Source organism: Blastomyces dermatitidis (assembly GCF_000003525.1).
Source record: "Blastomyces dermatitidis ER-3 genomic scaffold supercont1.7, whole genome shotgun sequence".
Lineage (NCBI taxonomy): Eukaryota > Fungi > Ascomycota > Eurotiomycetes > Onygenales > Ajellomycetaceae > Blastomyces > Blastomyces dermatitidis.
Window position 1 is genome coordinate 930,224 of NW_025544780.1, and position 18,926 is coordinate 949,149.

An 18,926-nucleotide genomic window follows, 5' to 3' on the forward strand; every position below is an offset into this window, starting at 1 on the left:
TTTTGCTAGGTTCGGTGTTGTTCCATGCGGCTCTAGTGGCGCAGGCGAGCTCCCTTTCGGCACTAGCGCCGATCCGCCATTATTACGTCCTGCAGCCATCAATCACGACCACGGCGGCTTTACCTCTGTTCAATGCTGCATCAGTACTCCGTACTGTTTCACTGTCAGACAAGCGGATATTGCTGTTGTAAGACCCCCTGTCTCTTTATATTACGATTTAACATCCTGAGTTCATCCTCTAGCTGGGTTGTACGTCTTTTGTTCATCCCTCTTCCTCGCCCTGCTCTTCCCCTCACTCCTCACTTGGCTCTGTAATCATGGCGGAGGATAGTTCTAGAGGCGAGGAATCGCCCATCACCTTCCACGTCAAATCTTCAAATGATATAAAATATACTTTGACGCTCGACCCGTCGACCACTATAGCCGATCTGAAAGCTAAACTAGCTGGCCCCGACTATGCTGATGTGCCAGCAGAACGACAACGCCTGATCTATTCTGGTCGGGTGCTGAAAGATGGCGATACCCTAGCTACTCACAACGTTAAGGATGGCCATGCTATTCACCTTGTTAGGAGCGCCGCGAGCAATCAGCGCCCAGCCCCCCCATCTCAAGGTGCCAGCGCTGCAGCGGGAGACCGAACCCGATCACCGGGCGTGGCAAACGTGCCAACCAACATCGCGGCCGGGACGGGAAATAATCCATTAGCGGGACTTACAGGCGCAAGATATGCTGGGTTTGCGCAGTTGCCAGGTGCTGGTATGTTTGGACCTGATGGTGGTGTAAGTGAAACAAACTCCGCTCCGTCCCTCTCCTTAACGGGTTCTTTGAAACCGAACCCTGACGTTTTCGCATAGATGGGCCCACCTCCAGATTCGGAGGAATTAATTAGCATGCTCGAAAATCCGCAATTCCAGTCTACGATGAATGAAGCGTTACAAAACCCTCAACTTCTTGACCTGATGATTCAGCAAAACCCGATGTTGCGGGAGATGGGCCCCGGGGTTCGCCAAATGATGCAATCGCCGGCATTTAGACGGATATTGACTGATCCAAATGCGATCCGCCAAATGACGCAGATGCAAAGGGCCATGGGCTTAGGTCGTGGCGGAGGGGCTGGAGTAGGTAGCGCATTTCCCGCTCCAGGTGTAACAAACACAACCCCCGAGGAGAATTTGGGTTCCCAGGATAATCAGAATCCATCTGCCCATGCGTCCAACGATGCCGCAAACATGTTCAACTTGTTTGGCATGCCGGGAGCTCAAGTTGGTGCTGCTAGCGGAAACCCATTCGCCGCCCTCTTCGGTGCAACTCCACCATTCGGCGCAACCACCCCTCCACAAGCACCAGCTGGCGACACTACAGGAACAGCTCGAGAGGGATCTACGGGAGCCACTCCAACACCAAACCCATTCGCATCATTATTTAACCCTGCCCTCTTCGGCCAACCTCAAGCCAACCCGAACAACCAAAACCAGCAGCAGCAGCAGCAGCAGCAACCTCAAAACCCCTCCAACCCTTTCGCAAACATTCAAAACAACCCATTCCTCCAGGACCCTAATTTGCTCTCTCAGATGCTACAAGCACTAGGTGGCGGCCAAAACGCGCCTTCTTCCAATGTAGACCCAGCCAACAATCCCCTTGCGGCTTTGTTCGGGGGTGGAGGTGTTGGCAGCCCAGCGCCCCCGGATACCCGGCCGCCGGAAGAAAGATATGCAGAGCAACTGAGACAACTGAATGATATGGGCTTTTACGAATTCGAGCGGAATATTGAGGCTTTGAGACGGACGGGCGGTAGCGTGCAGGGCGCGGTTGAATATTTACTCAGCCATCCATGAACATTCCTTCCTTCTTCTGCTTCACTATTGTGTCTTGCCTATATCCCCAGCAAAGCAAGAATTGCGGGGCCTGCCATTGTTCATTATACTTTATGTAATTTCGTTTCTTTTGTTTTCCGTCACGCTTCCAGCATGTTGGTGATGCCAACAAACCCGAGTTTTAAGAGAAAAATGAAAGTTTTTCCAACTATGATTCATTTGATGTTCTATTTTTCGTTCTACCCTTTTTTTTTTTTTTTTTTTTTTTTTTTTTTTTTTTTTTTTTTTTTTTTAAACTCTTGCTGTAATGCCCTGTCATCACCACCATCTTCATTTTCTTCCTTTACCATCGCTTTCCCTATGCTTTAGCCCTAAACCCCCCCCATCTCTGCTGCCCTAATCACTACATCTCGTACCGTTCCGTTCCGTTCCTTGTTCCTCTGCTCATACTGGTACCTGTAATCCCTCATTTTCCCATGTTTTTAGAAACCAGATTGTCAAGCTACGCAGGAATTGCTTTTTTCCATTTTAAAACCCTTCCTTAATCGCCGTACTTCAAGTAGATAAGTTTTGCTCTGTTTCTGATCCTGCTCCTGCTCCTACCCTCTTCATAGTGACCGGAGAAAGAGTACATATTTTGCTATCAAAAATAAAATATTATAAGAAATAGGAGAAAGGGAAAAAAAAAAAAAAAAAAAAAAAAAAAAAAAAAAAAAAAAAAAAGATAGATAAAAACATCCATAATCTTCTTCGCGTATATATGTATGTAGCTAGAACCCCTCTTCGGATTTTGGTCCCCACCCCACCCTAGCATCGGCGGCGAACAGAGCATCATTTCCTATCTCTCCTAAGACATATGTTCAGAAAACACAACACCGCCACCAACAGAACAGGCTGTGATTTGAAGATCCAGTATCCAGTCCCAGGAAAGGGAAAAACTTGTGAATTTTCTCAAAACGTCTAAATTGCTGCGTTCACGATATCCAGACAAGTGCAGGAAACTGAAATGACTGGAAACCAAATATACTGAGGGCATGTGTATAGTAAATTGACCTTAGTTAAAAACGGAGAAAAAAGGAGAAAAGGTTCAGAATATTGCTGCTGCTGCCGCAGTAAAAGTGTAGGAAGATTCAAGGTTATCTGTACTCCGTAATGTATTTATGATAATCTAGGCTGATGCAGGAGGAACTCCTACAAAAAGCTTAGCTATGGAACAATCCCAGATGGCGTGAGGTCAAATATAACAAACTAGTGTGTATGTACATGTACAGATGTACAGAGGTCGCTTTCAAAAGTTTTATTAGCGCTAAGAATTTAACTTGTAATCCAGTTACCAACATCCATTCTCTCTCCTAACCATAATTCTGAGGGGGTGAATGCCTGTGGTGCTTGAATAAACAGCTAACCGTGCCATGCTTACTCACTCTCTGTAGTGAGTGCGCCACAGCGTATGGAAAACCACACTGTAAAGAAAATATTTTGAATATAGTAATCTTCAAAAATTAATTAATAATCATCATCATATCTATCTATAACATAAAGATTATCTATATACTCATTAGAAGGTGTAGAATCCACTGTAAGTTGAGATTCTATAGAATTATCTTATTGTGGTTGAGTGACTGTAGATTTTATAGATTTGATTTCAATCAATTGAAGAGTCTTATTGAACATCTTTTTCATCTCATCTACTCTACAGATTGCAATCTTGCAATTGGCATTCTTAATAGTAAGGACTTCATCTACTTGCACCTGTCTGTAGAAGGATTTGATGATCTGATGTCTATTTACTTAATAATGATCTGCAAGTTCACTCTCATGATATATGTTCAATTTCACCTGAATCATGCTATTCTTGAAGATCTTGTTCAACTGCCTTGTCAAACCAGGTGTAAGGGTATTCTTCATATCTTCTAAGGTCTTGACTGCTGCATTGATTTGATGATGTAGTTTTGCAACCATCTCTGAGAAGATTAATTACAAGAAGGCAGTTGATAATTAATCTGCAGATGACAGAGTAAAGTGATTACATACATCATCATCATCATTATATATGTTGAGATTCAGAGCATTATTGTAGATTCATGGGTTTTTGCTTGACTTGTTTATAATCTGACAGGAATTTGATGAATCAATATATTCATATCTTGCTTACTATGAAAGATGCAGTCTCTGAATCTGTATAATACTATCTTAACATGTAGTTTGCAGCAGCTTCAATATACTTGATGATAAATGAGTAAAAATTAATGTTCAACTAATGAATTCATATCTTAATTATCTCTTTCTGACTGTCATTCAATACTTGATTCAGTGAAACTCTTATAGTTCTTGATTTCTTCTCATTAATTCTCTCATACAAGATAGCATATGAGACTTTGAATTCTCATAACAGAGATGTGATTTTTAATTTTGAATTGCTTTTATACATGTTAACAGCTCTTTGCAACTGCTTCTCAGTGTAATTAGAAGATTTAGACATGGTTATAATTAATGATGATTATTTGAAGATCTCTCTATATATTAAAGAAAAACCAACTTTTCCGTGCAAAAAACGCTGTAACGTGACCTCACGTGACATCACGTGCACCCCATCAAAATGTATGTGGGAAAGGTTGATTCTCCTATTATTATGAGAGCAGCTAGCTACATTATATAACATAAGAGATCACATGCAGGCGGAGCAATCGCTAGGGCAACGCCATCAAGGCGGCCGCCACTACATCCTCTCTCACATCACCGTGTGAGATCTTAACACTGTGATTATCTTCAAATGTTATATAGAAAAGTCTGTCATGCAGTCTCTGAGTCTCTTCAAATCATGCTACATACATTAATTTCAGGCATTCTGACCCTTTCCGCCTGTAAGACCTAATAAATCAAGGAATCACTGAAATGTAATAGTGTCTAAAGATTTGATCAATTCATCTACTATCATTTTCCTAGTTGAGATGTACTTCAAAGATATAACTCTCTCATTCAGCTGTGTATGTGAGAAATAAAATCACATATCAATATGCTTACTGCACACAGTCATCACTGTCACAGTGATCAGATTAATCAAACTCTTATTATCAGTATAAATCTTGATTGAGTTATTCATTATTATTATTATTATTATTCTTCAATTATAGATGTATGCAGTCAGAGACTATGACATCTACCTGAGAACTTTAGTTCTCAGGGTTTTTTCTATGTCTGTAAAGTTAACTATTGTACATTCATCAATTTCAGATATGCAAAATCAGAAAATTCCAGCTCAGAATACAAAAACTGTTTACAAATTGCAGTGTTTTAACATCTTTTAATACTTTGAAATCATTTGACAATATCATGACAAAAGAAAAGAGAGGAAGAACACAGTCTCAAAGATAGACACATTAAATAGATAGATAGAAAGAAATTGAAAGAAAAAGATACAGAAAAAGAAAAAGTAAAGAGAGACTATAACAAAACAAATTCTTAAAAGAGAGTATATAGCTGTTTTAACAGACTATATCTGATTGATTTCCTCCTCTTCATATTCAGATAATTCTGAATTTAGCCATTTTCTTGTAGCTGCTTGAGTTTCTGATAGAAAGTCTATTAAGTATTTAATTCCTGTCTCAGTTGAGAATAAGAATCTCATATTTAATTGATTTAGATTATACTTCTCTTTCAATCTGACTCTGAGACTATTGTATAATGCACAGTGCATTATAATATGCTCAGGATTCTCATTTGTATTGCAGAATGAGCATTCTATTGAGTCAAATCTATCATCAAATCTTTGTATATAAGATTTGAAATAGCCATGTCCTAGTTTCAGCTGTATTATAGATGAGAATATTTTCTTTTTACATTTAATTGAACAAGATTTCCACTTGGGTTTTGTTTCAAATCTTGAATAATGTATACTCTTCTTTTGTTTCTGCCAGCTTTCATTTCACTTGTCTAAACAAGATTCTTTTATTTTTCTCTTTATAAAAGACCAGGACACAATTTTTTGAATAGATCTGCTTAATTCTGCACCCTTTTTTGCAGCTGAATCAGCCAATTCATTGCCATGAATATTCATATGAGCAGGAACCCAGTGTAGATGAATTCTCAGCTTTGATATTCTTCTCTCTTGAATTTTTAAAACAGAGTTTAAGATCAGTTCAAGATTCATTTGATCATTATGAATCTGACTATTTCTAAGTCTTTTTAAAGCAGCTTGACTATCAGAGAATATTCATGCCTCTTTCAAACAATTTCCTCTTTTATAAGATTTTATTTCAATGAGTTTGAAAGCTTTCACTATTACAAATAGTTCAGCATCAAAGACTTCACATTCAGAGCCTAGATTTCAGAAATCTGAGATAAAATTAATATTATCTTCAGTATAAGCAATGCCTGCGCTCAATCTATTCAAGTTCTCATTTTTTGAGTCATCTGAATAAATCAGAATAGAGTCTTTTATATTGATTGTAGAAATTCTCTTCAAATGCTGTTCATATTCTTTCTCTTTTGATAGTTCACTTATTTGTAAGTCTATAAGAGATTCAAGCTTTTTTCTCCAGAGAGATAACTTCTCATGATCAACTTTTTCAACATTTAAAGAAGAAAATTGATTTTTAATCAGAGAGCATAGTCTGTACAGTTGAGAAGGCATTTTCTTTGAAGAATTATTTTCATTTCAATCAAGAAATCTATTCTAATCCAGTTCATTTCCAGAGTTAATTGATGAAAATGAAGAAGAGACTCTTTCTCTGATTATATGATTTAAGCTCATCTTTACAACTCTCAGAGCATAGTTCATACAGGCCTTTTCAAATCTAATAGTAGGAGAAGGAATTGAAGCTTCAATTTCCATTGCTTTAATAGAAGATGATTTAAATGCTCTCAGAATTCTTCTCAAGACTCTGTTTTGCAGACTTTGAAAGAGTTCAGTGAAATTCCCTTGATTATTCCACCAAACTTGAACTTCATAATCAGCTACTGATGTAATACAGGCTATATATAACTGTCTCATAGCCTGGAAGGATAGACCCCTCTCTGTATTTGATAGTCTGATTATGTTGTTCAATAGTCTTTCTGTCTTGACAGTTCTTTGTTGAATGTGATATTTAAAATTCAACTTGGAGTTTAACCATACTCCTAACCATTTGACATTTACACTGGGTTTAATCTCTCTATTTAAAAGAGTTAGAGATAGTTCTTTCTCATTGAATCTAGAAAAGAAATGAATTAACTCAGTTTTATTCATATTAAATTGAATTTGATTGATATCTGCTCTAACAAAGATTTCCTTTACAGCTTCTTCAATTACTTTCAAATTCTCTTTGATAGTTTTTGAGCTGTAGACAAGACCAATATCATCCACATAACTCAGAGATCACACTATTCTCATATTTCTATTTTTGAATAGATATGCAGTGTATATTGCAAATAAAATGGGTGAGATTGAAGATCCCTGTGATACTCCTATTTTTATCTCAGTCTTGTCTTATTTCATTCCATCAAAGAAGAGTTGTATAATTCTTTTAGACATGAAACAGTTAACTCATTTTATTAGAGAAAGTGGCAGTTTTAATATCTTCAATGTCTGAATTAACTTTGACTTTGAAACATGATCAAACACTCCTTTTATATCAATAAAAACTGCAGTTGAGACCAGACCCTCATGCTTTGCTATTTGAATATCATGAACAACTGAGAGAACAGTGTCAATTGCAGAACACTGTTTTCTATCTCCCATTTATTCACTGAATAAAAGAGAATCATCTATAGAGCTTATAAAAGATAGTTGAGTAGCTATTATCTTTTCTAAAACCTTTCCTAAACAGTTCAATAGAGATATTACTCTATATGACTTAGGAATTGAAGTTTTTCTATTAGGTTTTGCAAGAATCACTCCAGTGGCTTCTCTCCAGCATTCAGAATGATATCCATTTTTCAAGAGATTGAAAAAGAGCTCAAAATATTCATTCTTTAAGTAGGAATATGTATTTTGAATAATCAAGTGATTAATTGAATCAGGACCTGCAGCAGTTTTAACAGAACTTGAGAAGATAGCTGACTCTAATTCATCTTGTGTAAGATCAGGCCATTCCCAGTCATTTTCATCAATGTAGTTGAGAAGTGATATATTCTCTTCCTCTGAATCTGAATCTGAATCTGGTGAGTTCTGAAAGAGAATTCTCATGAAAGCTTGACATTTTTCCTCAAAAGAGTTTGCTGTATATGATTCATTCTGAAACTCATATTCTAGAGCTGGAAGTTTTGCTACACTTCTTGTTTTAGTATAGTTAAAAGCTTTAAAAACTTCCTTCCCTTGTGCTTCTTCAAGAAATTTATTCCAGCAGTCTGTTTTAGCTCTTTTAATATCTGAAAAATATTCATTTCTGACAGTTTTGAACTCTTCATCAGATATTACATCATTCTTTCAATCTCTTCTAGCAGTAGCTAATTCTTTTCTTTTAGATGAGATATTCTCATTTCACCAAGGTTTTGAATACTCAGAAGATTTTCTTTTTGGAATATTATCTCTAACACTTGTTAGAATGATAGATGTAATAAGCTTCACTCTATTCTCAAGCATTTCATTTGAGATATCTTGATCAGAATTCCAATATAGCTCATTCTGTCTTTCAGATTTTAACAGTTTTATGCTTTCTTCAACTGCTTTTCAATCAGCTTTTTCAAAGTTATACTGATTAGAGAGAAGAGGATTTTCACTCATTTGTTTTTCACTCAGTTCAATATCAAATTGAATAATCTCATGACCTGATTCTGATGTCTCATTTGAATCAATAAACCAGTTTACAAGTCTTCTTTTCATTAGATTTTGTGACATGAATGTTAGATCTATAATAGACTTCTGTTTCATGCCTTTTCTAAAGAATGTTTGTTGATCAGACTTATTAACCAAATCTATTGAATGCTCAAAGGTTCATTCAATCAGATTATCAGCTCTCACTGCTCTCTTGCATTCTGAATTTCATCAGGGATGATGTGCATTGAAATCTCCTGCAATTATAGAGTTTTTTGATGAAGTTATGTTCAGAAATCCTCTATCAATTGTTCAGGTATTGTTATTTTCCTTCAATGACTTTTCATTATAGATATTTATGAGCTGTATAGTATCAAACTCATCTTCTTTATCTATAATATCACCCATCAGAATATCAGAGTCAGACATGATATCAAATCTTAGATTAAATTGATATCTTGATCTCTTTCTTTCATCGATCACTACTCTTGACTTTATCTCAGACTTTTGAGGTAAAAAGCAGTAGTAGCTTGAATGAGAAATGACATATTTTTGCTCAGCATCAAAATTCGGCTCCTGAAGCAGTACAAAATCAACTTTTTGTTCAAATGCAATTTGAAGACAAGAATAAATGCAATTTGAGTTTCTATCCACATTATTTTGAATAAATGTGATTTTTGAAGAGTTTTTAAACTTTTTTTGTTGTTTTTGTTGTATATTCATACTAAAAGAGAGTAGAGAAGAATCTAATCACTATCATCAGATAGTAGATTATAACTGTTCTGAAAAGTAGGAATCTCAACTGCTTGCATTATATCTAGTTTATCACCAGAGTCATTTCTCAATTCTCTAATCTTAACAGAAGTTTGAGGATTCAAATTCTGTTTACATTTTGCTGGAGAATTGAAGTTTGAAGACTTAGATAATTGAGAGTTTCTTCTTTTTGAGCTTGCAGTTGTGAGTTTACTGACTTGACTCTTCTCTTCAGTTCTAGATTAACTTTGAGCTTCATCTTTTCTCCAGTTCTTTTGAGTTCTAGGAGCAAACATACATTCTTTTGAGCTAGATGCATGTTTTTCTTTGCAATTAGAGCACTTAAGCAGAGTATGTTGACAAATTTCATCTCTTTTTGAGCATGTTTCACATTTATGCTCACTAGTTTTGTGATCTCTGGCACAGAATGCACATTTTGAGTCTCTAAAACATGAGATTGCAAAGTATCCATATCTTTGACAGTTTGAACACTGTGTTTGAGCTTTGAGATTCATTCTTGAGTCTTTGTATTCATGAACTCTCATTTTCAAACCTGCTACTCTTACTTCAGAGATCTTTGACTGTTCAAGTGTTTTTGTATATACTAGAACAGAGGCATTTCTCCTGCTTTGTCTGAACTCAATTGAATTTAGTCATACAGGCTCCTTTCTCAGTTGAATGGAGTTATATTCTTCTAATTCATTTTTGAGAAGTAGCATTCCTTCTTCACAGTCAAAAATTTCAACTGAAATATCATGAAGAATGAATTTGCCCCACTTTTCATCTCTTTCAGATAGAATTGTTGTGTTTAGTAATGATTCTACTGCTGACTTTCAGAGATTCTCATTCTGAATAAGGAATTCAGCACTGAATTCAGGCATTGTAGTCAGAATAATAGAGTTTCCAAAGAATGATGGCTCAATTGAAGCTATAACTGGTTTTTGAACTTCAATATCAGTCATCAACTGAGAAAAGAACTGCTGATTAATTTCATTTCTGATTCTGAAAATGAGATTTGAGTTTAGCTTGTTTCTTTGCAGAATGTCCTGGTTTGAGACTTTGAGAATGAGTCTTCTATTTCTAGAGATTTGGAAGTTTTTCTCTTTTTGCATTTTCTTTTCCACTTTTCTATGAATAGAGACATGAGCAGTATTCTTCTCAGTTTTCTCAGGATTTTGAGCAGGTTTTGAGACAGCAGGTTTAGAGACAGCAGATTCAGCTGCTTGAGCATATGTTTTCTTCTGATTCAAAGAAGAAGAAGAAGTAGGAAGAAAGAAAGAAGAAGAGTAAGATGAAGAGTCAGTGATTGTACTAGGAATTTTCAAGGTTTTTTGAACTGTGTTTGAGATTCCAAGTTTGAACTTGATCACCTCCTGTAGTTGTCTGGCCTGAGTATGAAGAATTAACAGAACTTCTTCATTCATCTCACTCAGACACTGCTTTTCAAGAATCTTGCTTGCTTTTTCAAGTTCCTGTATTTCAAGAACTTGTTGTTTCTCTATTTCTTCTTTCTTTCTTCTCTTCAGAATTTCAATCTCAGGAATAGCATTTGAGAAAGCATCTTTTTCCACATCAACTGAGTGTATTTTTGAACTCATTGTTTTCACTCAATGAAAAGTTGGTCAGACTGTTTCAATTGAGATATTTCTAAGTCTGTTTTCAATTGAAAAGTTGGTCAGACTGTTTCAAAAGAAGAATAAAAGACTTTTGTGTATAAAACACCTGATTTTTTTCACACTAGTTCAGTAACTAGGTTAGATTTTTGAAGAGAATCTAATAAACTAAAATTGATTTTTAAGATAAATCAATAAAATCTTTACAATCTCTTTCTTGGGATACAGTGAGGAAAAGTATGATATCAATTGATAATAAATCAGATGATATGACAGTTTTTGAGAGAAAAACTGACAAAAAATAAATCAATTTTTTGCAGAGAAATTGATTAAAACTATTCAATTTTATTCTAAATCATCCAATTCTCCTCACACAACAAGTGTGCAACTCAAATCAGTTAATAAAGAGTGTAAAAAAGAATTAAGTATTAATGAAAGCTCTTCAGCCACTGAAAAAGTAATTCTTACTTAAAAGAATATGAAATTATGACAGAAAACAACTCTGTTTTTAATTCTTTGTAAGAATATTGTGTAAAACCCAGAGAAAAACACCTTACTTTTTCAAGAGAAGTAAAAAACTATTTCTAAGATCTTTTTTTTTTTTTTTTGCATTAACTGCTGCAGAAGAATGAGATAGAAACTGCTAAGATATGCACTACTGTATACTCTCTACCAAGACTTTCCCTCTTCAGGGTCTTGATATTATAGAGAATATAAGTCTGTTTCTATATGATAATATAAATATTGCCAGCGGGATGTAGAGGAACTGGTTATTTATATCTCAAAATAGAAGACTTTGTCAATGATTATATCAATATAGAGTTAATTCTCAAATTCAATAGAAACGTAGTGTTGCTGTTCTCAATCCCTTGCAGAATCTATTGAATATTGAGGTATTAAAACTAGATTTAATATATCTCACTGTGCAGGGATCAAAGGCTCAGTCAGACCTTGGGGTATACTGATTTTATAGTTGTTGGTGTGCTGTTGACTCGTTGTCCACTGGTTATGTATTGAATACTGTTGCCGAGGTATCTTTTTGTATCGTTCTGCTGGGGATGGGCCAGATTGAGAGGGGTAGTACAGGGGTGAGACTTGGTGTTGAACACTGGCGGCGGACCGTGGAGGTTGCACTTCAGAAGAGTCCGTTGATTATGTGCTTGATATTATCGCCGAGGTATCTTTTTGTATTTTTCTGCCGGGGATGGGCCAGATTGAGAAGGGCGGTACGAGGGTGAGACTTGGCGTTGGTGTTTTGGAACATCAAAGATGGACAGGGTTTTCGCGGAGGTCGCTCCTCGGATATCTCCACAACTACAGGTCGGGGGTCTTCCAAAATCGAGAAGATTGGTGCATATGGCTAGGTCACTTCACCTTACAATTTGTATGGCACTCTGGCCCGGGGTTGTGGTGTGGTAGGGGAGAACGGGGGATAATCCCACACAGGAGCTTCGAACAACGTCCGGTTCACGTTTGGCTGGATAACTCCACCACCACACGGGGTATGCGGTCGGCGATGGGGTCAAAATGCTCGTATGATCGAGGGCTTTTCGATGGATCTATCGGCGGGTTCTTATTCGAAAAATCGAGCGAGTTCGTGGTGGAGCGGTTGCTGAACATTGGATTGAGTTATTCAGAATGAACAACAAGTTCATTATTATATTATATAATCATATTATCTTACACACTGTCTTACTAAGAGTTATATACTCAGCTTCATTTGAGCTGAGAGATACACAGAGCTGCTTAACAGATCACTATGATATAGAGATATCTGTAACTTTAAAGACAAATCTGAATATAGACTTCTGATCATCATTGAGAGAGCTGACTCAGTCAGAATTCATATATTTAACTGATGCATATATCACATTTAGCAAGCTGCTCATATCATTGTTCAGATTCTTGTAAAATATACTCAGATTCTTAGTATCATGAAGATAGTGTACAATGTGTAGTAGAGCTTTTCATGCTTTCAGTATAAGAGCTGAGTTCTTCTGTGCTAGAAGAGATGCTGCACAGGCAATATCTGAATGTAATTTAACTGTCAAATACTGCAGACAGCTGACTTTATATTAATATCAAGTCTTTGTGAATTCACTTTTCTTCTCTGACATAGAGAAGTCATCTAGGTGTAAGTCTTTATTCATGAGTGAGTGAACAGTAATTATATCATCAAGGTGAAAATCTTACATTAAGTGTGTGATATATTGTTCAAGTGTCAATTTGACCTCATTCTTCATACAACTGACTTTCATACTTAGATACTTTTTAGATTTCTTGAGATCTTTAATCTCAAGCTTTTCACTCAGCATGTTCATCAATCAATCAGCATTCACAGACTGCTCAGTTATAATATGAAGATCATTGACATTATTATTATTATTATTATTATTATTCTTCAATTATAGATGTATGTAGTCAGAGACTATGACATCTATCTGAGAATCTTTAGTTCTCAGGGTTTTTCCTATATCTATAGAGTCAACTTATTATACATTTATCAATTTCAAATATGCAAAATCAGAAAATTCCAGCTCAGAATATAAAAACTGTTTATAAATTGCAGTATTTCAACACCTTCTGATAGTTTGAAATCATTCGGAAATATTATGACAAAAGAAAAGAGAACATAGTCTTAAAGATAGACATATTAAATAGATAGAGAAAAGAACAGAAGGAAACAAGTACAGTAAAGAGAGATTATAACAAAACAAAATTATTAAAAGATAATATATAGCTGTTTTAACAGACTATATCTAGTTAATTTTCATCTCTTCATATTCAGATACTTCTGAATTCAGTCATTTTCTTGTAGCTGCTCTAGTTTCTGATAGAAAGTCTATTAAGTATTTAGTTCCTGTCTCAGTTGAGAATAAGAACCTCATATTTAATTGATTTAAATCATACTTCTTCTTTAATCTGACTCTGAGACTATTGTATAATGCACAATGTATTACAATATACTCAGGATTTTCATTCACATTGCAGAATGAGTACTCTGTTGAATCAAATCTATCATCAAATCTTTGTATATAAGATTTGAAATAATCATGTTCTAGTTTCAGCTGAATTATAGATGAGAATATTTTCTTTTTACATTTAATTGAACAAGATTTTCACTTTGATTTTATCTCAAATCTTGAATAATGTATACTCTTCTTTTGTTTCTGTCAGCTTTCATTTCACTTATTTAAACAAGATTCTTTTATCTTTCTCTTTATAAAAGATCAGAACACTGTTTTTTGAATAGATCTGCTTAATTCTGAACTCTTTTTTACAGCTGAATCAGTCAATTCATTGCCATGAATATTCATATAAGCAGGAACTCAATACAGATGAATTATCAGTTTTAATATTCTTCTCTTTTGAATTTTTAAAACAGAGTTTAAAATCAGTTCAAGATTCATTTGATCATTATGAATCTGACTATTTCTAAGTCTTTTTAAAGCAGTTTGACTATCAGAGAATATTCATATCTCTTTCAAATCATTTTCTCTTTTATGAGATTTTATTTCAATGAGTTTGAAAGCTTTCACTATTACAAATAGTTCAGCATCAAAGACTTCAGATTCACAGTCTAAATTTCAGAAATCTGAGATAAAATTAATATTATCTTCAGTATAAGCAATGCCTGTGCCTAATCTATTTAAATTCTCATTTTTTGAGCCATCTGAGTAGATCAGAATAGAGTCTTTTATATTAATTATAGAGATCTTCTTCAAATGCTGTTCATATTCTCTCTCTTTAGATAGTTCACTTATTTGTAAGTCTATGAGAGATTCCAGCTTTTCTCTCCAGGGAGATATCTTCTCATGATCAATTTTCTCAACATTTAATGAAGAAAATTGATTCTTAATAAGTGAACTACGGGCGCTAGCCACCCGCAGGATGCACCTTAAGCTAATTACATTTAACCCCCTATAATTAACCGACCACCGCGTCCGTCCTCTCGGGCCAGCCACTAATTTCCAGGGGCGTTAGTTAGTGGCTGCCACTGCCCACTTGATGGCGTACACACCAAGCTTCCGGTTGCTGATCTCGGCCCCATAGATGGGGGTCCCCCCCGGCAGCCGTCGTGGCCTCGCCCCGTGTAGGGACTACCATAGGCTTGATGACTGCAGTCCTCCTGCCAGTATTAGGGCTTGGCAGTGAGCTTGCAGGCTCGAGCCTATCAGGGTGCCCTGTCTAGGGCCTAGATGCGCGTCTAGGCCTGCTAGTCGGGTGGTTTTCAAAATCATTCCCTGTATTTGGGGGGGAGCTAGGCTCCGATGACGGCCCTAGTTAGGGACTCGCTTAAGTAGTGTATAACCACTACATTAGGCTTGGCTCTATATCGTTAGAACCTTGACGGGTGCACAGTAGGATAGTGGGACATTGGCACCCCATGCCAGCCCTGGTGGGTGTTCGCAGGATCTCGCTTAACTAGTGGCTTGGCTTGCAGTAGGGAGTTCTACCCCGCACCAAGCCTTACTAATTAGGCTCAGCCCCTATTACATGGGGGCTTTCATGGGTAAGAAGTGGCAGGTGCCAGCGGTGGGATTCGAACCCACGCACCCCTAATGTGTGCGGCCTTGGTTACCAGTCTTACCAACTGGGCCACGCTGGCGAAGATCATTGACATAAATGACAGTGATTGAGTCAGTGTTAGCTTCTACAGTTGTAGTGACAGTCACATTCTTTGACATTTCTTATGCTTTTGCAGGGAAAATCACATCACTCATATTAATAAGCTTATCTGATATAGAACTTCACATGTGGTAGATCACACATCTGCAGAATTCAATAAGTTTATATAGATCAGCCTGAGCAGACAGTTTGTTCACTAACTTCTGCAATTTATAAAGATGAGCATAGATATTCAATTCAAGCTCATGAAAATGTAAGATCTGCAGCAGAGTGTTTGTCAGAGCTGAAAAAGAAATTGTATAAGAGCTGTGAGCAGGTTTCTTGTCTTCTGCAACTGCAGGTCAATACTTCTCATTGTATAGTATAGTAGACATAGATATGTTATTAGTTATCACAATAACAGTATTCAATACATTCACTTAAAATTTCTTAGAAATGTTCTTGTCAATGATGACTGTTCTTGTACACATCATGATTGTGTGAATCCTGTGTTCAGAGACATCATCTTAATGTGAAGAATGAGAAGTTGTCAGCTCTCAAATTGTACTGTGATTACTAAACAATACAGTGATCTTTGCAGATCTGAACACTCTGTTAATATCAGTTCTAATGTACACAGGTACTGTAAACCTCAAATTCTTTGTAAATTGAGCTCAATGAATATAATAGTCATAAGCTTGATCTTTGCTTTGCATGAAATACACTCATCTATATCTCATTGTATTGTCTGTAATCAACATGTAGTATTTAGTTCTCTGACATGACTTGACAGAGTGATTGAACATCTCATTTAATATGTGCTTATCACCTGCAAGATTAATATGAATATATTGCATGAGTTGAGTCACTCATGATATGAAGGTCTGAGAAAAATGATGTGTCATGCTCTCTTTCATATAACTGTCACAGAAAAAACCAGTCTTGAGACTCTTGATTCAGACACCTGACAATAGATTCTTCATCAACACAATGATGACTTCTGTATATATATAATCTAAGTCTGTGTATCATTCAGTGAGTGTTTTAGCAATTGTGAGAAATTGAGTCTGATTATTGTTAGTGAAATTATTGTTGTCAGCAGTAGTTACAGCATTCATATATATATATAATTTTGCAGTGTAATATACTGCTCTTGACTTATGATGAATGTCAACTTCTGACATTCTTTCAATAATTTTATATATAAAGCTCTGAGACATGTGAATCACAGTGAAAGTAACATTATTTAAGACTCTCATGAGAAAGTAAGATGAGATAGATGATAACAATTCAAATCAAAAACTCTGATCTTCAAGCTTGATGAACAACAACAGATTGACTGTGAGATTGAGAATTCAGTGAATATTGTGAATTGTAATATTTCTCTCTTCAGATTCTAAGAGAAGATCACTGATTTTCTTGATATGATTATAGTCTTCATCTGCAGTGTTAATCTTGAGATTATCAACATAAGTCTTATATTGAATAAGAAACTGCTTTTTCCTCATCATGTTGAAGCTTGCATATATATCAAGAAATCAAGGCTTGAATATAGTACTGACAGTTGCTGAAAAAGCAATCACAGCATTAACTGTGACAGGTTGAGAGATTAGAAGATCAGAAGATTCATTCTTTTTATCATTTTTATTCTTATTCTTCTTCTTATCTCTTCACTTACTGCATTCACTGATATTACTACTATCATTCTCTTTAAGTGTAATGATACAGTTCTTGTTTGACTCACATCACTGTTCAGTAGTAAGTTCAGAGTATAGATATCAGTAAGTGTTCTTTAAGTATCAGTTTGTACTGTATATATCACACTTAAAGCTGTAAGTGAATAATATAGTAGAGATTGTAATAACTGCATTGACTCACTATGACTTGAAATATTCATTCTTAGACTTGCTTGTATAATTTGTCAACTGTTTCATGAGATCTTTAATATTAATATTGTAAATAGAGTCTTGATCAGTCACATAGAAATTATTCAAATATATCTTAATAAAAGACTTTTGATGATCTTTTAAATCAATAAGAAAGAGATTATAATAGAAGTCTTCTGAGTTATTCACTAACTTCTTATAATATGCAATCAAATAATAGAATCTTCTCTGAAATACTAGATAATCATTTTTCTTAATATGTAAGATAATCAATTCTTTTATAATATTCATATATTCTTCTGTAAGTGAGACAGCATACTCAACTTCAATTCTTTCTTATAACACAGCTGTATTATCTGACTCAAGAGTTTCAATAATTATATATACAGATTCTAATAAGAACTGCAACATATATTAATACAGTGCTTTGATATAAATACTTTATTTTTCAGCACTTAACATATCTTGACTGATATCTTCTGAACAGATATATTGATTCTTTATAAGAATGTCAAATCTGCTGATAACTTCAGTATCTGCAAGAATTTCTGTACATCAGGTCTGATAATTAGTGCTATCAAATATGATTACAGTCTTAGTATTCATGACTTTTTGAACATTCTTTTGATATTCACAGATCTGAGATTTGAAATTGTTCACAGCAGAGATGATCTTCTGATACACACTCATTCTATCACAGAACATCATAAGGTTGTCAAATGACATGAATATCATATCATCTTGACTCATTCTAGGTATAGAACTGCTAGCAGAACACATTTCTGTGAGTGCTGTACACATAGCACTTGAGCTTGAGATTCCATTATCAGATTCATGATGAGTGTCTGTGTCTTGACTAGCAGATGACTTCATGACTTTCTCTGTGACTTCTATGTACTGAGTAACATCATCTTTGTCTGATTCTTTGTCAATAGGGGCCTGTTGAGCTGTCTGAGTATGAGAATGAGAGTATAGAGTCTTCTTTCTATCACTTTGAGAAGTAGGCAAGCTACTCATCAGTCATCACAACCTGGGTATAGATATAAGGAAAGAGATTCAGATAAGATCAATCTCATTCAGTTATTGACTCAAAGAAAGAACACAATCTCTTAATTCCTAGACATGTCTGCTTGTTGAAGCACACTTGTTCTGAGTAATGAGAGCATCTTCTATTCAAATCAACATAGAAAAGTGAACCAGTCCGCGAGCAATTGACTACAGCATAATCCTTCTATAAAAACGCGTATAAGGGGTCTTAATAAAAGAAAAATCGCGAATGTCCAGGCTATAACCTGTATGTGGGAAAGGTTGATTCTCCTATTATTATGGGAGCAGCTAGCTACGTTATATAACATAAGAGATCACGTGCAGGCGGAGCGATCGCTAGGGCAACGCCACCAAGGCGGCCGCCGCTACACAAAAATCCATGGATACGTAGTGGCGCCTGCCAATTGCACCACTCTATCTACCCTCTATCATCACCACCGCCTCTAACGCCCCGTAGCACCCCCTATTAGTG

At 35.8% G+C, this 18,926-nt stretch overlaps 3 protein-coding genes and 1 pseudogene across 5 annotated transcripts; 2 read left to right on the forward strand and 2 right to left on the reverse strand.

The window, feature by feature from the left end:
* Nucleotides 1-61: 61 nt before the first annotated feature.
* On the forward strand, nucleotides 62-3,209 carry BDCG_06666. Of its 2 annotated transcripts, XM_045422421.1 has the most exons (3): nucleotides 89-187; nucleotides 243-779; nucleotides 855-3,209. In XM_045422421.1, exons 2-3 carry the CDS (start codon nucleotides 318-320, stop codon nucleotides 1,833-1,835), a joined length of 1,443 nt encoding a protein of 480 aa, XP_045281793.1. In that variant the 5' UTR covers nucleotides 89-187; nucleotides 243-317; the 3' UTR covers nucleotides 1,836-3,209. The 2 variants fall into 2 exon arrangements, with proteins under 2 accessions (XP_045278061.1, XP_045281793.1); XM_045422420.1 differs by having other exon boundaries at nucleotides 62-779.
* An 8,908-nt stretch (nucleotides 3,210-12,117) lies between these two features.
* BDCG_17361 (uncharacterized protein) lies at nucleotides 12,118-12,555 on the forward strand (the record flags this gene model as incomplete). Its single annotated transcript, XM_045426499.1, has 1 exon — nucleotides 12,118-12,555. One exon carries the CDS (start codon nucleotides 12,118-12,120, stop codon nucleotides 12,553-12,555), a length of 438 nt encoding a protein of 145 aa, XP_045281794.1.
* Nucleotides 12,556-15,441: 2,886 nt separating this feature from the next.
* On the reverse strand, nucleotides 15,442-15,522 carry BDCG_17362 (annotated as a pseudogene). The gene has a single exon. The product of its transcript is annotated as a tRNA-OTHER (tRNA).
* A 2,440-nt stretch (nucleotides 15,523-17,962) lies between these two features.
* BDCG_17363 (uncharacterized protein) lies at nucleotides 17,963-18,424 on the reverse strand (the record flags this gene model as incomplete). The annotated part of the gene is made up of 1 exon (XM_045426500.1): nucleotides 17,963-18,424. One exon carries the CDS (start codon nucleotides 18,422-18,424, stop codon nucleotides 17,963-17,965), a length of 462 nt encoding a protein of 153 aa, XP_045281795.1.
* Between the last annotated feature and the right edge of the window lie 502 nt (nucleotides 18,425-18,926).